At 42.3% G+C, this 25936-nt stretch overlaps 1 protein-coding gene across 2 annotated transcripts in view; it reads right to left on the bottom strand.

Moving 5' to 3' along the window:
* Nucleotides 1-12361: 12361 nt before the first annotated feature.
* The window catches only part of LOC141103726 (vitellogenin-A2-like), a 41783-nt gene continuing 28208 nt past the window's right edge, over nucleotides 12362-25936 (bottom strand). The window contains exons 23-35 of one of the 2 annotated variants that reach the window (XM_073593633.1): nucleotides 24871-25749; nucleotides 23820-23870; nucleotides 20482-20574; nucleotides 20174-20386; nucleotides 19933-20075; nucleotides 18578-18716; nucleotides 17524-17659; nucleotides 17250-17436; nucleotides 15569-15663; nucleotides 15385-15482; nucleotides 15045-15204; nucleotides 14271-14426; nucleotides 12362-12627 (exon numbers count right to left, since the gene is read on the bottom strand). In XM_073593633.1, the coding sequence (XP_073449734.1) occupies nucleotides 12518-12627; nucleotides 14271-14426; nucleotides 15045-15204; nucleotides 15385-15482; nucleotides 15569-15663; nucleotides 17250-17436; nucleotides 17524-17659; nucleotides 18578-18716; nucleotides 19933-20075; nucleotides 20174-20386; nucleotides 20482-20574; nucleotides 23820-23870; nucleotides 24871-25749 (2460 nt within the window). In that variant the 3' untranslated portion in view covers nucleotides 12362-12517. The remainder of the gene's footprint in view (nucleotides 12628-14270; nucleotides 14427-15044; nucleotides 15205-15384; nucleotides 15483-15568; nucleotides 15664-17249; nucleotides 17437-17523; nucleotides 17660-18577; nucleotides 18717-19932; nucleotides 20076-20173; nucleotides 20387-20481; nucleotides 20575-23819; nucleotides 23871-24870; nucleotides 25750-25936) is intronic. The other variant, XM_073593634.1, reaches the window with a different exon arrangement.

Genomic DNA, 25936 nt, shown 5'->3' with positions numbered 1-25936 from the left:
AGAAAGAACAGGGGTGGAGAGTACTGGGGGGAGAAAGAACAGGGGTGCAGAGCACTGGGGGGAGTGGAGCGCGCTGGGATGGTGGCTAGAGAAGGGTGGGGAGAGCTGGAGAGCAGGGGGGGCATAAAGAACAGGGGTGGAGAGAACTGTGGGGGGGGGCTGGAGAGTGTGGTGGGGGAGGAGAGCACGGGCGGGGGGGAGCCAGGGAGCACAAGGAGAACTAGGGGGGCAGTAAAAGAAGTTGGATAGGAGGATCAGCAGGGGGGCCGCATTTAGAGGAAATGAGCTTTCTATATTCCTCCATGCAACCGCTGAATGCTTGATTCTCCTCCTCTCCCTCCTGCAAGCATTCAGTGGCTGCATGGAGGATTATAAAAAGCTAATTTCCTCTATATGCGCCCCCCCCGCCGATCCTCCTATCAGGCACACAGGGCGGGCTGTACGGGCGGGCATCTCCTCCTGTGAATCACGGAGCTGGGTGGGTCTGTGTTCGGTGGCGGCGCTGTAACGCGGTCCTGCCCCCCTAGGCCGGCTCGTGTGATAGGCGGAGCACTGATTCTATCTACTATCACACGAGCCGATCTAGGGGGCGGGACTGTGTTACCGCTGAGCACAGACCCAGCCAGCTCCGTGACACACAGGAGCAGGAGAGAGGGGAGCACTGCAGCCTCAACTCAAAATGGCCCCAGGGCAGGCGGCCTACTGGGAAATCTCCCAGTATCCCAGTAGGCCAGTCCGGCCCTGGCCTGACCAGAGTCTTGTAGAGCGGGAGAATCATCGTTTTATCTCTGGAGTTGATCCCCTTTTTAATGCATGCCAATAGGATTCGGGCGGAGAGGGATGTGACGTACACAGGTGTAGGGGAGGGGCTCGTCAGTGGGGTGGAGGAGGAAGCGTCTGATCCGAATGGAGGTACTGAGGGACGGAGAGGCAGCGGGCGGACAGAGCAGACGCTGCCAATGGTAAAGCAGCGACAGCACCGTGGAAACCCGAAAGCCAGAAGCAGGAGACCTGTTCCCGAGGAGAAGGACTAGGGTGAAAGATCTGCCCAGCAAGACGCATACCCCAGGAGATGGGTTACGGAGACGGACCTCCTGAAGTCCCAGAAGCCTGACTAATCCCTCCTGGTCCGCGTCCCCCCCATTGCTCAGTAGCCCCCCCGCAACCCACGAATGCACTGGGAGCTATCAAGTGCTCCTCTACCCCCCACGGAGGAAGCGCACACAGTCGGCATAGTAACTCCTTAGAGTGACGGCAGTGTGGAGGTCAAAGGGCGGCAGCAGGAGACAGTGCAGCGAAGTACAGCACAGCTGGAAAAACAGCACTAAGCACAAAACACACTGAGGGGGGAGGGGGGGGCGAAACCACTGCAGACGTTACTTTCTTTGCTTATTTTTCTATTTTTGTTACCCTGGGGCTTCTCTCTCCCGACTTGGCGGGGTGTGGGGGACAGCCTGGGTAGGGCCTACAGGATAAAGGGGAGAGGGAATAGAAAGAGTTCTGAGAAACGAAGGAAGGAAGCCCAAAAAATAAATAACAATGGAAGTCAAATGTTTATCGTATAACGTAAAAGGTTTAAACTCACCTGGTAAGAGAAATATGGTGTTAAAAGAAATACAAACATATGGTACAGATATAATTTTTTTACAGGAGACACATTTGGTTCAAGAGGATGGTATTTTTAGCTGGAGACTAGGATGTACCCCACCTGGATATATTGTGATTCACCAACCAAAAGGGCGAAGGGAGTAGCTATCGGGTTTGCACAACGGATAAAGATTAAAATTGTGGACAGGAGGGTGGATATAGAGGGGCGATTTTTGTTTATTAAAATACAACTGTGGGGCAAGACTTATACTCTGGCCAACATATATAGCCCAAATAAAGACCCAACCAGATATCTCTCCCGGACCCTGAACAGGTTGGTGGAATTCAGTGAGGGGGAAGTGATACTGGCAGGAGATTTGAACATGTGTATGGATCCAGTCTTGGATAGATCATCTGGATCAGGAGGGGAAGTAAATAAACAGCTACTGAGTCTCAGGCGGAAACTATATGATAATCATCTGGTGGATGTCTGGAGAATCCAACACCCTAAGGAGAGGGACTACACTTTTTTTTCCCCGGTCCATAGGACTTATTCAAGGCTGGATTACTGGTTTGTTGATCATTCCTTGTTGGAGTCAATAGCGGGATCGAGGATAGAAATTATGACCTTATCAGATCACGCCCCAGTAACAATAACAATAAGATTAGAGGGCCAACAGAGGAACCCCTTTACATGGAGGTTAAATGAAAAATTACTTGAGAAGGAGACTATTGTGGAGAGAGTTCAGTCAGAAATTGACGAATTCTTCCACAATAATGATTCTGAGAAGATTTCCGGGACAATAATATGGGAAACCTTCAAAGCCTATATTAGGGGGGTCCTTATCTCGATAGGTGCAGGGGAGAAAAAAGAAAGGAAAAAAAAGATAGAAAATCTTGTAGTAAAAATACACCAACTAGAACAAACACACAAAGCCAGGGGGGGAGAGGAAAAGGAGGTGTTGGCAGAATTAATGATAAAGAGAGAGGAATTAAGGGAAGTAGTAACAGAAGACTCCTGGAAAAATAGAAATAGACATCTTAAAAAGATCTACCAGAGGGGGAACAAAGTAGGAAAACATCTAGCTACAATAGTCAAGAAAAAAGAAGGAGGAAAATTATATTGAAAAGATCAGGAATAGAAAGGGTGAAAGCAGATACACTTCTAAAGAAATAGGGGAGGAGTTCAGACAGTACTTCTCGTTGCTCTACTCAGTGGGGAAGAAGGAAAAAGGTAGGATAGAGGAGGTAAAGATGAGGGAGTTTATTAAGGAAGCAGACTTACCAACACTTACAGAAGTAGAAGCAGCGGAATTAGAGAGACCAATGACACATGACGAGATAATGCAGGCACTCGAAGCAACCCCTACAGGGAAAAGTCCCGGGCCTGATGGCTTCACAGTGAGTTTTTTTTAAAAGTTTAAGGAGACCCTGATCCCCAGACTATGCCAGTTGTGGAATACGATGGGGAAACAGGGGGAACTAGGCAGGGACGCTCTACTGGCATCAGTGACATTGGTACCTAAGGAGGGCAAGGACCGTACCTTGTGCTCAAGTTACAGGCCAATAGCATTATTAAAGATACAAAATTGTATGCCAAAGTGCTTGCCCTCCGATTAAAAGAGAGAATGCCTTACTTGATCCACCCAGATCAGGTGGGATTTGTGCCGGGGAGAGAGGGCAGAGACAATGGGTTTAGATCCCTACTAGTAATGGAAGCGTTTAGGGCAGGTAGATCCCCAGCCATTCTCTTGTCAATAGACGCCGAAAAGGCATTTGACAGAGTCGACTGGGGATTCATGTTCACTACGTTAGAGAAGATGAGAATAGGGCCAACAATGTTAAAGTGGATTAGAACACTCTATAACCAACCGACAGCGTATGTGAAAGTAAATAACATGCCCTCAGCCCAGTTCACCATGCAAAACGGGACTAGGCAGGGCTGCCCTCTCTCCCCGCTTCTATTTGTCCTAGCGTGGGAACCCCTTCTCGCCCGGATTCGGAAGAGCCCGGACGTGAGTGGGTATAAGGTCAACGGGGAAGAACATAAATTAGCCGCATTCGCCGATGACGTATTATTATATATTTCAAATCCTAGAATCTCCATTCCCAATCTGTTAGCAATTCTGAGACAATATAGTGAGCTCTCTAACTTTAAAATTAACTTAGATAAGTCAGAAGCCCTAAAAATAAACATCAACAAAGTAGAGGTCAGTGCCTTAGCGGAAGTGTTTCAATTCCCATGGAAAGATAACATAAAATATCTGGGGGTAATCCTGGTAATTACCAGGGAAAACCTCTATAATTTAAATTTTATACCCCTCCTGAATGAAATTAGAACAGAAATAAAAAGAATAAGCTATTGCCCGGTCTCATGGATAGGACGAGTAAATGTTGTGAAGATGGTCCTAGCACCAAAAATACTCTATAGGATGCAGATGCTCCCAATTCCCTTAGCACAAAATTTCTTTAGAAGACTGTCAGATTTAATAAGCAAATACGTCTGGGAAAAGAAAAACCATAGAATAGCACACAAAGTATTGAGTAGAGGAAAAACACAAGGGGGGTTAGCAATACCCGATTTTAGGAATTACTTTAAAGCGATTATTTTAGCACGGGCACTAGAGTGGGAGAAAAGCAGAGAAAGTAAAAGATGGGTTAGTTTAGAGATGGAGTTAAGTAACACGCAGTTAAATCACATGTTATGGAATCCACCTGGTCAGAGGAGATTAGGGACAGAAACGCACTTTATCACGCACCTTACACTGAAAATATGGGATCAGATTCACCAAAGTAACACATGGGAGTATAACTCACCCTTGATTTTTTTGAAAAATAATATATTCTTCCCTCCCGGGATGGAGGAGGTGGGGGGAAATTGGATTTTAAAGAAAGAAGCACAAGTAAAAGATTTGATCACAAGGGGGAAAATTCGTACACAACAAGAATTAGAATCACAAAGGGATTTATGGAAAATAAACGGGTGGAGGTATAGGCAACTTATGCACTTTGTACAAGGTCTGCCGGGGCCCTTAAGGGGGGGAGAGGACCTCAGAGAGATAGAGAAGTTATTTTGTAAGGAAGGAGGGAAGAGGAAGATTTCCGCAATATATAAAATCCTGAAGAATAAAGAAGAGTTGGAGCCACCGCCATATTTGAAGATATGGGAAGAGGAATTAGAATTAGGGCGTAGCTCGGAAATGATGGAAAACATTTTGGGGGCCACATATGGAACAGCATCAGATATAAAAACAATAGAGAGCAACTTTAAATGCCTGGCCAGATGGTATCTGACCCCGGCAAAACTTAGTAAATTTGCAGCAGAAAGATCGGCGGACTGTTGGAGAGGATGTGGGGAACTAGGAAACATGGCACACCTTTGGTGGAACTGCCCCAAAATTAAACTATATTGGAAGGAAGTGATTAAAACTAGCGAAGAAATAACAGGGAAAAATATACCGTACAATCCCTGGGACTGTCTGTTTCATGGGACGGAGGGAGGAAAAAAAGGGTACAGGTCCTCCCTAACCCCAATATTATTAAATTCTGCAAAAAATTTGATCCCAAAGAAGTGGCAGCAATCAGAAGGCCCAAACCTTAGAGAGTGGATCAATAGAGTAAATGAAGTGTACTTAATGGAAAAAATAGAGCCAGAAACCCAAGTAGATAGAAATCATGAGGAGGAAATGGGCAAGTGGGGCCCATGGGTGGCATTTAGGAAATCCAAACGGTATGTGGAAGTAATGATAGCATAAATCTCCAGACTATTGTTGTTAAAGTGAAAGTAGGAGAAGTGGCGTATAGAGTGAAGAAGAGGACTGTCTGCAGAGGTAGGCTGGGGGGGAGGGTGGGAGTGGGGAACAAAAGGGAAAAATATCACTATGTAATTAAACGTGAAAAGGAGTATTTGATATATGTTGTGATAAGTTTTATAGAGCCCCATATGAATGTAGGGGTGAAGGTTTTTTGTATTTGTGTAAAAGAAAATAAAGAATTAAAAAAAAAAAAATAATGCATGCCAATATTCTGTTTGCTTTGTTAGCAGCAGCTTGGCATTGCATGCCATTGCTGAGCCTATCATCTACTAGGACCCCAGGTCCTTTTCCATCCTAATGTCCATATGTGTTTCAAACAAATAAATCCAGGAAAAAAGTGCCTTTATGTGGCTAAATCCTCTTCAAAATCACACAACAGTGATTACTTATAAAACCTTATAATCCAAATATATACTAGAATATACTGAGGAAGATACGATTTATCCCTGTATCGACACATGTTGGGGAGGGGACAGGACGGTGCAGGAGACAGCTGATCTGTCTCAGAATGGAGAGACACACTATTTCGGCATTTTAGCATGCTTTTGGCTTTCTATAGAGTGGTGCACTGAAGCATTACATAGTTACATAGTTAAGTCAGGTTGAAAAAGCGCATCTAGTTCAACCATAAAAAAAAAAAAAAAAAATATATATATATGTCATACAATCCCATATGCCCAATCCTATTCCCACAGTTGATCCAGAGGAAGGTGCAAAAACCCCAGAAAAGCATGATCCAATTTGCTACAGCAGGGGAAAAATTCCTTCCTGATCCCAGAGAGGCAATCGTATTTTCCCTGGATCAACTTTACCTGCAAATGTTAGTACCCAGTTATATTATATACATTTAGGAAAGTATCCAGGCCTTTCTTAAAGCAATCTACTGAGCTGGCCAGAACCACCTCTGGAAGGAGTCTATTCCACATTTTTACAGATCTTACTGTGAAGAAACCTTTCCGTATTTGGAGATGAAATCTCTTTTCCTCTAGACGTAAAGTGTGCCCCCTTGTTCTCAGTGTTGACCGTAGTGAATAACTCAACACCAAGTTCACTATATGGACCCCTTATATATTTATACATGGTGATCATATCCCCCCTTAATCTCCTCTTCTTAAGAGTAAATATATTCAGGTGACCCTACAATAGGGATTAAACTTTTTCATGAAGGGAGTTTAACAAGACACCTGGCCACTCATTAAAATTAGAAGAAAAGAGGTTTAACCTTAAACTACGTAGAGGGTTCTTTACAGTAAGAGCAGCAAAGATGTGGAATTCCCTTCCACAGGCGGTGGTTTTAGCGGGGGGGCATCGATAGTTTCAAAAAACTATTAGATAAGCACCTGATTGACCACAACATACAGGGATATACAATGTAATACTGACATATAATCAACACATAGGTTGGACTTGATGGACTTTTTTCAACCTCACCTATTATGTAACTATATGTAACTATGTAATTATTGGGAGAGGAGGGGGATAGCAAAGGAGGAAAGGAAAAGTGGGGAAGAAACACCAAAGCGGGGAGAAGAAATTGGCTAATAGGGGAAGGGGTAGGGAATAGGAGTAATGAAAGACAAGGACCACCCCTAATTGCATGATGGGGGGACAGCAGTGGTATTTAGGTGCAGCAAAATAGTAGGTCCTTACACTCATCCAAGAAGATAAAGGCACTCCAATAGAAGCTCATTTGAAGATGGGTTTTTATGTTTGTTTTGAGAGTAATGGATAAGTTCTTCCATCCTCCTGATTTCTTCCACCTTGTCGAGCCACATGGATATCGTAGGTGGAGAAAGGTTTTTCTAGTTCAGGAGGATGCAGACATTGGTTGCATTTAATAGATGACAGAGAACTGACCTGCTCTGGCATCTTTTTAATATTGTATCCATGCATGTTATGATGCGTAACTGATTGTTGTTAGGCGATGCCTTCAAGATGCCCAAAAAATATGTTTTTTTTATCAGTGTAGATACTGCTTCTGGTGCTCATACTGCACTGCCCTATACTGGACTAGCTATGTCAGGGCCTGGACCTAAACATGGGACCTCTGCTGTGTCTGGCAATGACTCTTCTCGCTGAGCTACCTGAGATGCTGGACAGCACCCTGTCTGATCCACAACAACCCTGCCTTGTGCCTTGACTTCTGCTGAACCTTGAACTCTTTGCTCCTCCCATGAACTTCCTAATTTAAGCCATGTATCTGCACTTCCTGTTTGCCAGAATATTGTGCCCTCTCCAGCCAGTATCTCACTCCTGTCTTCCATGTTGCCGTCCATATTGTGCTACCACTTGTTATAGACCCTTGGCTTGTTCCTGGACCATGCTTCCACCTGATCCCAACCTGCAACTACTTGCCAAGGATATAATGAAAAGCATGACTACCACATCTGGTGGGAATGCCCCAGGCTTCAAAAGTTTTGGAACAGGGTACTGAAGCTCATCTACATGGTTACTGGTATATGTGTTCCCAATCCCCACCCCACAATGTGTATTGTTCTATGACTCACCCCAGAGGACAACTAAACACTCACAATCCCTGATATTCTTTATATTAATAACAATCAAAATCACAATCCCTAGGGCCTGGAAGAACGCAGTGACCTCTTATCCTGTGATCAAACATAACACTTGAAAAATTAGGCAGTATACTAAAAGACAAACAATAACATTTCAAAAGATTTGGAACCCCTTGACTGAATTAATTGCTGGTGCTTGAAGTCATAACCTCGTGTTTACTCCTAGGCCCCATTCCTTTCGTGCTTCAAGATGGGACACTGCACATTCTATCTATTGGTCTTTCTCCTTTTCTTTTCCTTCCTCTTTACTTGGGCCTCTGGCCAATCTCAACTCTTGCCTTGGTCTTTGTTGTGTGACAATCATATTTCCATATAATTGCCTTAGTAATGAATCCTAGAAATCTTCATGGCTGTACTCTGTCATATTTGGTTATTGTCACAACCTTATCTTTATCTGTTTTGTACAAAAACTGAATAAAACTACTGAAAGAAAAAGCATGCCTAAACAATACTGTTTAGGATGTTTGTAGTAGGAAAGTACTCTGAAGTGCTCTTTCCATTTTAAGGTACATACATATGGAAAATAAAGTGGAAGAAGTGGCCGCACACCAAAAGCGTGCTTAAAGAGGAGCTCCAGGCTCCTTCAGAAAAAAATAAAAGTCAGCAGCTACATATACTGTAGCTACTGACTTTTAATATAAGGACACTTACCTGTCTTCAATCATCTTTGGGTGAAGGCACCGGCATCTCTAGTAAGGGAAAAAGGAAGTGAAACCTTGCGGCTTCACAGCCTGCTTCCTACTGCACATGAGCGAGTCATGCTGCACCTTGGGAATGGTCCCGTAGTCTTCTGGGACACGTAATGTGTCCCAGAAGACTGCGGGTGAAGGAGGAGGGGGTGTAAGCTTCCGGCTTAGCTGTGGGCAATTTGAGCCGGAAGGGGGAGCGGGTACCTGTCAAAACCAGGTACCTTCTCCCCCCCAAAAATTGCCAAATGTGGCAGTGGGGGGGGGGGGGGTGGATGGGCACAAACAAGTCAAGCTTTCCCCTTTGCCCCTTTCCCCTTTTCTTCAAGGTTATGATTAAGCACACTTTTGTGTAAAACATGTCAACCATCTTTTGTCCGTGGTGTTTGGTGTTCATCTTTATTATGGAATGAATCATTGCAACTATTGGCATCTTCCTGCGGTGTGCAGCCACTTCTTCCAGTTTATGTTTCGGTGACGAGCTGGGCGGGCACCTGCATGAGAGAGCCAGGCTAGATCCCACCTGTCACTTGCCTGGAGCAGCAGCATCTCTTTCATTGTTAAAGACATATGGGGATGGGGTAGATGAGGTGTAGGTTAAAAAGGGAGAGTAGGGAGAAAGCAGAGTAGAAGAGAGAGGGAATATGTTGAGATCACTGGTCTAATATTATTTGGGAGACCAAGGAGATAGCGACGGAGGAAAGGAAAAGTGGGGAAGAAACACCAATGCGGGGAGAGGAAATTAGCTAATAGGGGAAGGGGTAGCGACAGACAAGAACCTCCCCTAATTGCACGATGGGGGGACAGCAGTGGTATTTAGGTGCAGCGAAGTAGTAGGGCCTTACACTCATCCAAGAAGATAAAGGCACTCCAATAGAAGCTAGTTTGAAGATGGGTTTTCATGTTTGTTTTGAGAGTAATGGATAAGTTCTTCCATCCTCCTGATTTCTTCCATCTTGTCGAGCCACATGGTTATCATAGGTGGAGAATGTATTTTCTATTTCAGGAGGATGCAGGCATTGGTTGCATTTAATAGATGACAGAGAACTGACCTGCACTGGCACCTTTTACTCCCTTTTTAATCTTGTATCCCTGCATGTTATGATGTGTAATTGATTGTTACTAGGCGATGCCTTATAATATGTATATTGTAGACACTGCTTCTGGTGTTCATACTGCAGTGCCCTATGCTGGACTTGAACCTGGAACCTCTGCTGTGTCTGGCAATGACTCTTCTCGCTGAGCTACCTGAGATGCTGCACACTGTCTGATCCATTGGACAACCCTTCCTTGTGCCATGACTTCTGCTGAACCTTGAACTCTTTGCTCATCCCATGAACTTCCTGGTTTAAGCCATGTCTCTGCACTACCCCTTTGAAAGATTATTGTGCTCTCTCCAGCCAGTATCTTGCTCCTGTCTTCCATGCTGCCGTCCATATTGGGCTACCACTTGTTGTCGACCCTTGGCTTGTTCCTGGACTACACTTCTGCCTGATCCCAACCTGCAACTACTTGTTATTGACCTTTGGCTTGTTTTACTGACTACGCTTCTGTTTGACCCATACCTGCTTATCTGCTTCTGGACCCCGGCTTGCTCACCCCCCTGGTGATCCAATCCTGAGGACCGCAACCTTGTACTAACATGCAGCCAAATCCATCTCCACCATCAGGAGCTCTAGTGAACGCCGGTTAGTACTTAGACTCTGCACCAAAGATGAGCCCGCGACATCCGCCAGGGTGACTTCCTGTGTACCTATCCTGCTGGTCGGTGGTAGTCCCGCTACTGCTTTAGCAACTGGTCTTCGAGCCTGACCCCTGATCGGGACAAGTTGAGTAACAGCCACACCACACAGCGCTGTATACTCACACAGACTTATATTGTAGACAAGAAAAGGGGTCTGACCAGATATCTTATATTACTGAGAGCTCTGGGTCTTTTCTGGAGAGAGTCTATTCTTCACAACCGCTGTAACAGAAAAGTGGAGGTATGACTAGAAAAATCAATGTTGTTAGTACAGCATTTATAACAGAATTCATATTTATTGCCTTTACTTTAAAGATGAAGATGGAAATTGATACATAGTTATATTGGTCCATAACTGTGGGATACCCCTGGAAGCTGAAAATCAGTGTAGTAGGCACCATTAATACAGTGATTTCTTCTAGCTACTAGGTCCCAGAAGATGTACTTCTGCTCATTGAACACAGGTGGTCATTTTGCTTGGCATAGAGAACATCTTCCATTTTCTCAATAGACACAAAGGATTCTCTGATTCTCATTCTCTCCCCGTGTCTCCATCTCATCCAATCAGAGAATGATTTGCATTCACTGAGTAAATGCAAATGGTGTCTCTGAATGGCACCTGCGCCGAGCAAACAACCTCCTGTATTCAACAATGAACCAGGGCAGCTGCTTGCCATGGGACCTGGAAGCTAGTGGAGATCACTATAGTAGGTGTGCCTACTACAAAGATTTCCAGCTTCCATGGGGATCCTACAGGTATAACACATACATACATACAGTGGTCCATGTAAGCAGGTGCTTACAGGGTACAACTGACTGTATTCTCGCTGTTAAGGTATTTGCACTATGTAGCTAGTTTCAGCTGCTAGGGATGGGAAGGGGTTAACTGAAACTAGACTCTTTACTTGGTTTTTCTAAGGTCCTGACTCTTGTAGTGGGTTGATATATTTGAGAGGGGAGGGCTCGGTAGAGGCTGTTCTTCAGAAGAGCGTTGTATCGGGCCTGCAGAGCCATGTAGTCCCGTTGGAGCAACGGAATTCCCCACCACTTATATGTGCTGTGCTATGGACTGCACTGCTGAATTGTTCAGTAAAGTTATTAACTGTTGAAAGTCTAGTCTGAAGTCATTGAAAGGGGTGCATTAAGGAACATGGCGTATCAAACATACTCATGTTTGTCAGTATGTTTTTGGCTTTTTTTATTCAATAAAATTTGGTGGTGGACTTGTGGTAATGCACTAGGCGTTTGGGTCCTCCTGTGTCTTTTTACAGTAGAGGGGAGATGGCAGGAAGATGCCCAACATGATGTTGCTATGACTAACCAGGACTGGTAGGATTGCTATAGCAGCCAGTGGGAAGGTGGTATCGGGCATGGGTGGCTGGTCCTCTGGTTAGTGTGGGAGTCTGTTCTGCCACTGGGAGTGAGGCAGCAAAGTAGCTGAGCTGGTGGAGTGGGACAGAGGCTCCACGGTGATACCCTCAAAATGCTGCATTCAGGAAGATAATGTGTACAGTGTCACAGGAAGAGTATCTCACAGTGAAGAAAAAGGTGGACAGCTCACTTCTAATCATGGGGTACCACCTTAATGCTGATTCTCACATGACTGTGGTCCCGCCTGGTCCTGTGCATTAGTGAGTGCTTCCATGAAATGGTCCCCATTCTTGGGCAGTTTGGCCCCAGCCTCACAACCTGGTGTAGTCCACATCTACAGGGCGAGTAGGCCCCACCCAAATCCAAGCTGGAGCAATGTAACTATGTAAATATGACCATACGTAAATTTCATTTTATTTTGAAAATACATTAAAATGTAATTACTGGAATAACCAATTACAATATATGCATCAATAACCCTCCTCATTCACATAATTCTGTTTATTACTGCAGTATAGCTGTTCATTGAGGGTAGACTATTCATTCAAATCTTTATTGGCAAAGGAAACCAGAACAGCAGTATTTTTGAATGCAAACTTTTTATTGGGAATGAAATACATTACAAAGAGATTACTTCTTGGGATAACCCTGAAGTCAAAATCATGTCTCTGTGGGTTACACAGATTATACAGGGAATTAAAGTAACTTCCAATAATAAAGTGACGGTGTCATATCAGATTAAGATGAGCAGGATTCACATGCGCAGGCAGTGTGGGCTTCTACCATTTCTGTGATATCTTCAGGTTTGTCTAGGTATGTTTGTCCTTCAACCAGGTCCAGAGCTGAATCTACAGGAAGAAGAAACATTAAAAATGATAAATTAGACTTCATAAAAAATGAAAGTGCTGTGTAGAGACTCCAGGCTTAAACATAAAATTGAGGCAGAAATAATCTAAAAACAAACCACCGCAACTATTCAAATTCAAATGATAGTATGAGCGTTCCAAGCAATTATTCTCTTGCAGTATAATTGCTTGTAAAGGTTGTCATTTATTCAGATCATGGTATAGCTAGTAGTAGTTAACCACATTACCTAGACTTGTTTGTAAATACTGAAGACTTGGGAATGTTGAATTTCACTACTCATTCAAATGGCTTCCTCAGTTCACATACTGTAAGTGTGGGGAATGGGTGTTTTCATAAACAATCACAGTTCCTATCTTGTTCTTGGACAATCGACATCTGCCTTGACACATCTCATGACACTATTGTGATTAGTTAAATTGCCCATAAGGAACTATTTCTCAGATACTTTTTAGCATTAGGTAGGCCGAAGGATACCTGGCTTTTTTAAAGTAACAAATTCAATACCATAAAGCAGGGTTTCTCAAACAAGTGTCCATAGAACACTAGGGTTCCTCCAGAGGTTGCTAGGGGTTCCTTGAGCAATGAGCAATTTTTGCCTCTCTGACAAGTTCCCCTTGTTTTTTTTTAAGCTATCTGTAAGGGGGTAGTTCTTCCCAATGACCACAAGTTTAAGAAACATGAGTTGTAGATATAGAAATTTTTAGCAGGGGTTTACTGAGACAGGAAAGTTATATCAAGGGTTCCTCTGTGTTGAAAAGGTTGAGAAAGGCTGCTTTAACATTTAGATGAATAGTTTAGTGCACTAATAAACACTGATAGTTAAATAATACCGTTTTTTTTTTTTTGTTGTTTTTTGTAGAGGGCTATCAGGTCAATAAAAGCAACAACTAAGGAGGAAAGAGGGACAGATAAATTTAGTTCCAAAAGAAGGACTGTCTCTCTAAGGCTTTAAGGTCTCATTCATAACGCTGTGAGTTTGGAGAAACGCACCCACACCCACACCTACACCCACAAGCAAGTCAAATTGGGAGAAGCAGCTGTGTCTTTGCAGTCTCTGCATCCCAATTGATTTGAATGAGGACTACCTGCTTGCGGATGCATGGAACACCTGTGCATTCCAGGCAGGCAAAAGACAGACCTTAAGTACTCCCATGTGGATGAGGCCTTAATCAGGAACAGTAGGGGGCTATGGATTTGAATTAGTGGTGAAACATCTTCAGCATTACAAGGCCAGTCCAGTTCATGTGTGATTAACTACCTCTAGCTATTCTCTAACAGAGTTTTGTACAACTTTGACATTTTTAGACTGATTTTAAAAAGAAAGGCAACTTTGGGTATCATGCATGTGTGATTTAGAACTTTGTTTATTTCCCTTCTAGCAAATAAATTGGTCTCCCCTTCCTGTTGCTAAGGTATAACACAATATGTAGAGGGCAACACAGACTGTTAAATTCAGACCAATTCAGACTGTTCATCAATCAGATATGTTATACAATACTCTTTTAATGTTAACTCTTTGTAAATGAAAACTATATTTCTTGAAAGAAAAGGCCCAATGATGTGCTTTTTTTTATTGAACTGGTATTTTCACTTTATACACTGAAAAAGTTGAATGAACACCTACCATAGGGCAGACAGTGGAAACCAATGGGCACTTTAACGGTCTTGATTGCACGACATTGTTTGGAACAGCGCAGGACAGGATGAACATTATAACACTTGGACTTTTCACCATAGATTACATCCTCGAGTTTCACAAGAGTGTGTTTAAGGTTGCAACCTTAGCAGAATAAATTAAGCAAAGGAAGAATTACATTTTTTGGAAAATGTTTCTTAGTCCCCCCAGTCCTCCCTTGAAAAAAATAGAACTATTAAACAAAGACTGTTCTCCGCCTTCATTTTATTATTGTTAGTGCTTGTGCATCTCTGCAATTAACCCAAATTATTAGTATACCTCCCCCAAGCTAACCCCTAAATCCCCTTTATAGACTTACTGTACCTATCATTGAGTATTTCATTGAGCTGATCTTTCTTTTGCAGTTTCTTTGATTTTTCTTGTTCTAGTTTATTAAAAGCATGTTATTCCCCACTGTGTCTTTTGAGAAATGCAATAGGTATTCTTGTTGTGAAGAAGCTTTACTGTTAATTAACATGCCCCAGGGGCAAAATTATGGTTGATCGCTTTCCAAAAAAAAAACTGTACAGAAGATATGGATGGTGGCTGGTGCCATGTAAATACACCCCTAGAGGGAAATATGTAAAATGGGATGGTTACCTCTGCAATATTGTGTTGATCTACCAATAGCCTAATGTTTAGTGTTAAGGTAGAATTTGGTTGCTAACTATACAAGCTTCCCACCATCACCACCAACCACCCAGAGTTGGTTTCTAGGAATACCTTCTGTGCAGGACTGAGAAGGAAGGATCCAAGAATGAATATGGCTAGCTGCATCCTTGGCAACAGATCCATCAGGTCTTCGGAAGTCTTGAACGAACTGATCATCATTATGACCGCATATACCGCATAACTGGCCTTTCATGGTGAGAGTTGGTCGTACCTGGTATGACAGACAACAACTGAGATGGAGATGGTATGTTTTTGCATAAATCCACATTCTATTCCCATCCTGAAATACTTTCACTGTCTGGCTCAGTCTACTGCATATGAACTACATGTTGTATAATTAAGACACAGTTTGAGGAAATACAAAGATGTAAAAGATACATAAGGTTAATACCTGAACATTTCCTTGATCATAGTTAATGTTCTCGATACCAAAGTCGGGTGCTACCAGGGACACACCTGTTTCCGTCTTTAAAATTTCAACTGGTGGTTCTGTTGATGCAACAAACATTTTAGCTTTATATTTTAGCACAATCCACCTGACATTTTTTTTTTTTATGTAGAAAAAGGGTACATACCACCAAAGGATTTGTATGGGAGCTGTTCCATAGAAAGAGCATGGTCATTGATGGTCATTTTTGTAGCACCAGACTGCTGGTACATGTTAATCTCACTGAATGAAAAAAGGAAAGGGGACTTTTTAACATGTTTTTCTTTATTGCTTTCAATGTTATCATTTGAATGTTTAAGTAAGTATTTTGGAAGTATAATTAACTTTGCATATTGCTCTTTGGCTATTAGCCCCTTCCCACCCTCAATCTGTATATTAAGGTTCCCTGACACGATGCTCCATGCCAAGGATACAATTAAATATGTTCTCCCCTTTGAGAACCAGCAAGCAACACTTTGAATGGCTGCTTGTTCTGAATTCTGGCAGTCAGTAAAAGCCAGGTCCTCTCTAATGATTAGGAACCAATTAAAGAGGTTTCTGATTTGATGTGAATATTACATTAGTGAAAGCTTTGAGTCTTCATATGAACACTGCCATATTTTGACTGCGATGTTCATCAGATACAAAAAATAATATTAAGTTAAATTTAAAATATAAAAATATGTATAAAAATTGTTTAGGCATGGAAATTAGTCACAGAGTTGGTTTAAAGGAAAGCAACGCACATTGATGCTGCCAAATGTGGTCTGGGCATCTAGACATCAATAACCTCTGGTAAAAAAAAAGGGTTAAATAAGCCCTTCAATGGCAAATGATGACCTATGGCCTGTTTGCCATCCATAGTTGGTAGTGGAATCACACAGATTAAAAATAGGAGTGCTGTTACTCACCTTGAAAACATGTCTAGAAATGTATATATTAATTAAAGTGACACTAAACTCTGGTTTATTCAAGTATATCTACATTTAAAAAAGTACCTACTTTTGTTTTCAGCCCTAAATTCCCAAATCCCCCCCTTTTTTTTTCACTGCTGTGATCTGACTTCCTGTTAGAGGGCGGCTATATTCTTTCTCCATGGTCTGACTGTATGATGTAGGAACATAGCCACCCTTTGTTGCTCACTGAGATGGGCTATGGACTCTGGACTATTGGATTTATAGTATATATAGAGCAGTGCCCATGACCGCAACTAATGTGCACCGCTCATCACAAACAACTCTAAAGGCCAGTTCACACCATAGAAACGCAGTCCGGATGCGCTCCATATGCTTTTTTGCATGCGCTTTTTTGATGCATTCCAGTGTGTTTTTGATGCGTTTTTGATGTAGTCCAGTGCATTTCCCCCCCCCCTTTATTTTCCTTAACCTTAAATAAGAACATGGGTGTTCCAGTGCGTTTTTGGTGCATTTAGATGCATTCCAGTGCGTTCCTGTGAGTTTTTGATGCTTTTTACAGCGTTCCAGTACAGTCCAGTGCAGGAAGTATACAGCATGTTCTACTTTTTTTTCCTGGATCTGGAACGCACTGGGATTGCAAGGACTGGTGTGAACTATACCATTGAAAACCTACTTTATATGCATTTTTGATGCAGAAAAAAAATCGCACTGGACTACATGTGGTGTGAACTGGCCCTAAGTGAGGAGGAAAAGGAAGTTCAGGAGCTCACAGAGGACGTTACAAAGAGACAGTAAGACAACAGTAAGAAACAATTTCATGAAAAATAAATTATAAGACCAATAATATAAATTATTTTTGGAAAATAAGGATTGCCTTTAGCAGCAGTTTGCACACATAAATTATGTACTTACTAGTGGCCAAGTTTGATGTTAATGTCATTTTTGCTAGGCTCATCCTTGGATGGCTTTGCCATCACCATGAACTTTAATTCCTCGCTGCAGTCTTGGGCCAGGATGTGGTAGCAGCCCTCGGGTATTGTCTGGGCCAGATTTACTCCATTAAAGGTTGTGATCTGGTTTTCGGATACCTTGCATTCTCCTGTCAACAAGTGAATTTGGTCAGCATGTAAAAGAGCACCACTGTGGTCACTGTTTCTTTTTTGTACAATCTTTTAGCTCATCAAACCTTGCAAAGATTCCTTAAGGATCTGGGGGGCTTCAGCAAGTAAATTCAGAGATGCAGCCTGTAGAATGTCACTGTGTGGAAAGCGTTGGATTGGAATTGGCATTGGGATTCTGAGAGCATTGTAGTGCAGGGTAATCTGCAACCAGCCAATAAGGACATAGAGATTAGTTGCCATGTAACAAATTTATGACACCAATAAAGCACTACAATTAGTTCCTGTAATATACAAGTATTTTTCACTCATCATAAGTTGATTACAGGGCATTGGGGAAGACCCTAATACATGATTCCTTCCATCTCTTCACCTTAGCCCTATTGTATTTATGACCCAAATCTTTCTTTAGTCCAGATGCTGCTTTAATTTTCTGAATGTCTTTTATTATAAGGACATACAAACACAGCGACTAAGCCATGCCATACATGATGCATTTTTTTTTCTGTTCAACCAGCGGGTTGAACAAAAAAAAAATTACAGAATCCCCCATCCACACATTCAAAGTGGATAAAGGATGGGGGGGAGCTATTGTATTTTTCCAGTGGAGAGCCTTCCCTCCGCCAGCAGAATACAATGATCAGTGTTGCCGACTATATCTGGCAGCACTGATCGTTCAGGAAACACCCGACAGGCTGGTTTTGCACAAGTCTATTGACAGATCGACTTGTGTATAACTACCCTGCCCATACATGGATTGAAATGCAGCCAGTCCCTGCTGAACTGGCCATATCTGATCCATGCATGGCCGGCTTTAGGGGTTCGAGGTGCCCACGTTCCCTATTACTAGTGAGACAATGGCAATTCCTACATCTATACTAACAACTGATTAGGTAGCTAGATAGATATTGATGGGTGAATGTTGTTTTGGTCCATGCAGTGGGTCATTTTTGGATATGCAACAATTACCATCCTTTACATTGTGCCCTGGTGACAATTGTACAATTTAGAATCATGTTCTGTGTCAGTGATAATGGTCACCAGGACAAACAGAGGACTTTTCACTCATGAAATGGCAGGTGCAATACACACAGAAATATATACATATATATATATATTTACACTTGGAATCTGGAGAAGAATATCAACAGTACGTGGAGAGCTAAGGGCCACCGTGATTCTGATTTGATGCTGAGGGTTCTTCTTGTAAGTTTCAGAGAATCCAAAAACGTAAGCCATACCAGGGAAATATTTGTCCAAGCTAAAAAAAACACAGGAAGAACATTTAACACCGATGTAAGACTTACAGATGTTGTTAAGGCATAAAGAGCTTTTTTTTAAGCTTTTAAAATAAAATACAGGGCAACCAGAAAAGCATAAATGGAAGGTGCTGTGAACTGTGATTACAATCCTCTGTGTCTTCATCAAGGACAGTTATTGGAATGGAAACATTTCATCCAAATTTGTCACTGTTTTTCATGTATATCCCCAGGGTGTTTACTTTAAGCTGCACCTTTTATCAGGACCCACCTGTCATTAAATCCCCAGCTGTCTGCCAAGTCTCATAAGCTGGCCATACACGATACAAATTTCGGCTGCTTCCTGCTTAACCAGATTAAATTTGCTACATAGGTGGCCCTGTCAACCCCCTTCCACCTGACATCCTAGGATTGAAAAATTGAAAGAGGTACAGAAAGTTTACAGCCAAACAGCGGCTGCTTCCAATTTGGCATGTTGACAGCTGCCACAGGAAGCTCAAGGGATTTGAAGAATGTCTTCTGACTAACTGGTGGCTGAAGGAAAAAAATCTCACAGTGTATGGGTTCTTTGACATTGGCGGTAGTGCTTATTGCCCTCTGAAAAGTGTTCTGATTGACTGCTTTGCAGAGGGCATTATAGTAGCAGCTGATTTTTTTCTAATCCCGAAGCAGATTTTGTATTAGAAAATCGCAACTTCGAGCCTAAAGTTTGACTTGCATTTGCAGCATGCTCCCTTTGACTTCAATGGACCAGTTTGACAGGCTGTAGCGCCTGACAAGCTCTGCAGGCTAAAATAAGATTGCCACTGTCGTGGCATGTGTATTGCCCTGTCCGGCTGTAATGTTGAAATTTAGGTGGGTGCCCAGGGGAGCCACCTGTTTTTACCATCCCATGGCTGCCCATGTGAAAGAGCACTATGGCGAACTTTAGTCTTAAAACACACCTTTATAATGGCATCTTTTCAGGACACCATATAAACCTACAGCCCCAAAATTTTGCTTCCACCAACTTTTTCCTCATCTTTGTACCATCATCTAGTCATTGCTCTTCTACGACTTGTGTCTGTCTCTTTTATGAATTTATACTTTAAGATTTTTTTGGACAAATTTCTCATTCCTGGTGTTTCATCCATTTGTTTATTTGATGATTTTTAAAGCTTTGGTGATGACAGTATAAAAAACATCATTAGCACTATATAAATCCTAACAAAAACTTACTTTCCAATAAGAGACCTCAGCTGAGATGGGACTCTAGACCACTCAGTACTCACTCTCACAGCTGGCTGCCATCCCAAAAGACCAAGTTGAGCCTTGGTAACGATACTATAATCTTGACAGTTCTGTCCCCACTTCAAGCTGGCCTAAAAAAACCCAAAATAACAAATTGTTTTAATGTAAGGCATGGAAAGCTTGAGGCTTTTATATTTTTGTACACAGGCAGAGAAACTGGTTGGCCTACCCTAGATTCATATAAGTTCACCACTCCAGCATTAAAGCATGCTCTCCACCTGCTTGACTTGTCAAGGTCCACAACGAAGGCCTGTATGCGGGGTCTCAAAAAAGAATACTTTGTGTAGACAATCAGCTGGTATCCTTGGTGTGAGTTGTCATGTCTGATGGCCTTTACAGTCACAACCAGTATTGGAGGAGTGTTGTCTCCCAAAAACTTGCCCTATGCAGAGTTGGAAAACAAAGGAACAGGATGTAAGACGGATCTTGCCAACTGGAGATAAGCTTAGCATGAAAGATCTCAGACACCATGCCTACCTTGTTTAGAGCACTGATTCTGCTGGAAGAGCTTGAGGATGAGGATGAGGATGAGGATGAAGATGAAGAACCTGCCCGTTGTTTGCTGGCCTTCTAGAAAATGAAATGGTAGCTCAAGTTACAGTATTTTATTAATGCCTGTCATATTATACATCTATAAATTTTGATCTGCCATGCTAACCGTATAATTAGCCAGCAAAAAAAAAAAAAAGGCTCAGTGGAGCTTTCTTAAAACAGAAGGCATCTGCATGTCTTATTTTAAGGTAGTGGTGGTAGTCATGCAAATCATTCCTTAATACCTCTGTACCAGATGTGCATCCAAACTGCTGCAGAAATATATAAGTGTATCAGTGGATGAAATCAAAATCACATCCCAATTAGATATGTATACACACAAAAAAAACAAAAACGAACACAAGTCCGCTACTTAATGGGGTTGATTTACTAAAACTGGAGAATGCAAAATCTGGTGCAGCACTCCATAGAAACCAATCAGCTTCCAGGTTTTTTGTCGAAACTAAATTGAACAAGCTGAAATTAGAAGCTGATTGGTATCTATGCACAGCTGCCTCAGATTTTGCACACTCCAGTTTTAGTAAATCAACAAACCCCATTGTTATATCTGTAATGACATATGTGGTGCTAAAATAATATGGTTGAATTAGATAACTTTGTTGGGCAATGTTTGTGGGCTAGTCATGAGGACTTGCTTCTGTAGTACTACAGGAGCATGCAAAATCTCTGTTTTAAACAATTGTGATTTTTTTAACTGTTTTGTTATACCAATATAAAGTAAATGATTTTAGCAGTATTTTGCACACTTCCTGGGAAGTAACACCTAAAAAGTTTAATTTTTACTTTTATATAAACAAAGAAGAGGCCACAGTTTCTAAGACGATGGCAGAACTCAGTCCCTAAAACATATGAGAACCAAGAAAGAATTTTTGCCCACAGGACTTTCATGAGTTGTGCAAAAGGGTCACTGGTTTGAATCCCAACCATGACACTACCTGCCTGGAGTTTGCATGTTCTCCCTGTGCCTGCGTGGGTTTCCTCCGGTTACTCCGGTTTCCTCCCACACTCCAAAGACATGCAGGTAGGTTAATTGGATCCTCTCTAAAATTGGCCCTATTATGTGTATGTATGAATGTGAGTTAGGGACCTTAGATTGTAAGCTCCTTGAGGGCAGGGACTGATGTGAATGTACAATATATATACTGTATGTAAAGCGCTGCGTAAATTGACAGCGCTATATAAGTACCTGAAATAAATAAATAAATAAATAAATAAAATTGATACCAAACTGTAAAAAAGGGACCTGACTTCACTTGGCTGTGATCTTTTTTATACCTACGCCAGTCATGGTGTCTTTTCTGTGCACCTTTGTGAATTCCTGGTTGCGTAGGTATACCTTTTATACAGATGAATTTTTACTGCCTTTGGAGCGTTCAGCTACATATACAGTATCTCACAAAAGTGAGTACACTCCTCACATTTTTGTAAATATTTTATTCTATCTTTTCATGTGACAACACTGAAGAAATAACACTTTGCTACAATGTAATGTAGTGAGTGTACAGCTTGTATAACAGTGTAAATTTGCTGTCCCCTCAAAATAACTCAACACACAGCCATTAATGTCTGAACCGCTGGCAACAAACGTGAGTACACCCCTAAGTGGAAATGTCCAAAATGGGCCCAATTAACCATTTTTCCTCTCCGGTGTCATGTGACTCGTTAGTGTTACAAGGTCTCAGGTGTGAATGGGGACCAGGTGTGTTAAATTTGGTGTTATCGCTTTCGCTCTCACATACTGGTCACTTGCAGTGCAACATGGCACCTCATGGCAAAGAACTCTCTGAGGATCTGAAAAAATGAATTGTTGCTCTACATAAAGATGGCCTAGGCTATAAGAAGATTGCCAAGACCCTGAAACTGAGCTGCAGCACGGTGGCCAAGACCATACAGCGGTTTAACAGGACAGTTTCCACTCAGAACAGGCCTCGCCATGGTCGATCAAAGAAGTTGAGTGCACGTGCTCAGCGTCATATCCTGAGGTTGTCTTTGGGAAATAGACGTATGAGTGCTGCCAGCATTGCTGCAGAGGTTGAAGGGGTGGGGGATCAGCCTGTCAGTGCTCAGACCATACGCCGAACACTGCAACAAATTGGTCTGCATGGCTGTTGTCCCAGAAGGAAGCCTCTTCTAAAGATGATGCCCAAGACAGCCCACAAACAGTTTGCTGAAGACAAGCAGACTAAGGACATGGATTACTGGAACCCTGTCCTGTGGTATGATGATTAACTTTTTTTGTTCAGATGGTGTCAAGTGTGTGTGGCGGCAACCAGGTGAGGAGTACAAAGACAAGTGTGTCTTGCCTACAGTCAAGCATGGTGGTGGGGGTGTCATGGTCTGGGGCTGCATGAGTGCTGCCAGCACTGGGGAGCTACAGTTCATTGAGGGAACCATGAATGCCAACATGTACTGTGACATACTGAAGCCGAGCATGATAACCTCCCTTCGGAGACTGGGCCGCAGGGCAGTATTCCAACATGATAACGACCCCATACACACCTCCAATACGACCACTGCCTTGCTAAAGAAGGTGAGGGTAAAGGTGATGGACTAGCCAAGCATGTCTCCAGACCTAAACCTTGATTTTATTTTGAACTATGAAATATATTTTGTATCTTTTTTATATTTTGGTATGAATTTCATGACAGTCCCGCGGGCACAAATTCTTTCTTGGTTCCCATTTTTGCCTTTCTTTTTTGTGTATACACATCTAAAACTGCTGCTTTACAGCACAGATGCAGCCTATAATTTTTGAGATTTGTGATGGATGTGAGATAAGCAGATTCCTTTAAGAGGGCTTCATGGTGGTGGTTTAGTTGAAGGCTTTATGTATCTTTTTAGCCCACCTCATCATAACCTGTTTGGTTATCCCTACAAAAGCTGACATTTTGAGAAATGTTACTTATATATGAAATTTTGCAAAGGGAAATGTGGTGATGATACTCCTGGCTAATCAGATATCATTAAGCCGAAATTGTTAGATTTTGACTTTGTTGAGTTGGTAAAGGTTTTTACAGAATGACTGGCGTCTTGAACTTTTTGTAGAATGGTATAATCCATTGTACATGGATGGATTATCCATGGTATAATCCATCCATAATCCATGGTCATTGGTACAATCCAATGATCATAAGTTTTATGCACGGTCACAATACACAGTGTGCTTTTTTTCTCTCACTGTGTGCCATATATGTTTTGCACATAGCACCTGAAATAAATGTTTGAGGTTAAAAACAAAGCACCTTTAGAAAGGGGATACTTACATTTTGTCCTTTGCCTGGCTTAAATTGAAGGTTGTAAATTTGTCTATATCCCTGTAAAGAGAACATAACAGATTAATATACATTAAGTAATAAAATTACACTGTATGTCAATTACAGCAACAAAGTAATTTGACAAAGATATGTTGATGCTACTGCCAGTAAGGTTTTTTTTTTTTTTTTTTTTTTTAAGCCAGGGCATAACTAGAAATGACAGAGCTCAATAGCCAAATTTTGACGGGGCACCTATCAGTAGTAGATGGTCTGTAATGTACTCCAATTTACAAAAGCAAGCAGCCTATAATGTACATCTACCGCTTAAAGTAGCAGTTCAGCCTAAAACTAACTATTTCAAAATCTACTCGCAGCCACATTCTAAGACTAACCTATCTAACCCTGTAAAGCAAAAGTCACTATACATACCTTTTTTGAAGCTGATATGGTCCGGTCTCCAGCGGCGGATGTTATGTGCAGAAGACAGTTACTATGGGGCTTCTGTTGTCGGCTGCCTCTTCTGCACACTCCCACACACTGAGGCCACCGCTGACAGCTAAGCGTGGGTCCGGACCAAAGCAGCTTCAGAAAAGATATGTATAGTGATTTCTTCTTTACGGGGCTAGATAGGTTAGTCTCAGAATGTTGCTGTGAGTAGATTTAGTTAGTTTTAGGATGAACTTCTATTTTAACACTTCCTACCAATGCTTGCTGAACAGTTGCAAGCTGTAGCCATACAATAGGAATTAGACACAGGAAGGGCTTCCAAGAGACTTGACCTGCTTTTCTTGAATCACAGTGCTTTATACCAAAGCTTTGCAGTCAGCCAGGATTAGGTTGTCCAGGCCGGTGGATTCATGTGCGATCCTTGTGTTAAAAAGTTGGCACATCCGTTACTCTACAAGCTAGCAATCATACAGTCCCTATATAGACGTGGACTGGGTCTTCTCTTCCCTTCTGGGGCCCCATGGCAATTATATAGGTTGCTTTGGCTGTGGTTGTGCCTTAATAGATACGTATTCTAAGCAATTGGGAGGTATTACGGATACTACAAAGATACCTTTTCTTGTTGGCTGCTACAGCTGCTACTGCTGCCACTTGTCATGCCGCTGCTCATACTGCTGCTGGCGCTGCTACTGCAGCTGCTTTGCTTGCCATGTTGATGGGAATGTTTCTGCTGGTCCTTTTGTTGTCTTCCCTTGCTATGTCTTCTGCAGCTACTGCTGCTTCTGCATTTGTTGCTACTGCTGCTGCTGCTGCTGCTGCTGCTGCTACTGCTGCTCCTTCTGACTCTGCTGTAGCTGCTACTTTCACTGCTGTAGCTGCTGTTACTACTGGATCTTCTGTGTTTTTTAGACCTGTGGTTGCCTTCACTGCTGCTGCTGCTGCTACTACTGGTTGTGCTGAGTTTAGTAGACCTGTGGCGGCTTCTTCTGCTGCTGCTGCTGCTGCTGCTACTACGGGTTGTGTTATGTTTTCTAGACCCGTTGTTGCTTTCACTGCTGCTGCTAGTACTGGTTGTACTATGTTTGCTATTATGCCTATAGCTTTCAGTGTTGCTGCTGCTGCTGCTACTTCTGGTTATTCTTTGATTTCTAGGCCTGCTGCTACTTTTTAAGCCACAGGTAGCTCTGCTGTGTCTGGCACTGCATGAGCTGCGTGAGCTGCTGCTGGAACTATGCCTCTTATTGTGGCCCCTTTTCTTTTGATTGTGTGCGGATTTGTTTGTAGATTTCTGCCCGCACTGCCTGCTCTGCCTTCCACAGCTACTGCTGCTTTGACTTTTGGATGATGAGGAAGAAGAGGACGAAGAACTTGAAGACTGAGATGATTGTTTTTTGGCAAGTTCTGTATAGTCTCCTGTCTGGTTATACTTTTGACGCATCTGACGTTTTTGGTATTTCTGTTGCTTTTTTTGTGCTAGGGTTACGTTGGTGGCCTGCAGTTAAGAGAAAAGTAATTTGTAAGCAAAAAAACAAAACTCAGAGCACCACTTTCTTCTCACAAATCACTTACTTGGTATAAGAATAATAAGTTACATTCACATACTGTATTTTATTGAGACATAAATCGCCTTCATATGTCCATTTTTTGACACCATTCCTTTTTATACCTGTCTTTTTCTG

The sequence above is a fragment of the Aquarana catesbeiana genome, linkage group LG07 (assembly GCF_042186555.1).
Source record: "Aquarana catesbeiana isolate 2022-GZ linkage group LG07, ASM4218655v1, whole genome shotgun sequence".
Classification (NCBI taxonomy): domain Eukaryota; kingdom Metazoa; phylum Chordata; class Amphibia; order Anura; family Ranidae; genus Aquarana; species Aquarana catesbeiana.
Note: the sequence above shows the minus strand (reverse complement) of the source record. Positions and strands in the feature narration are given on the sequence as shown.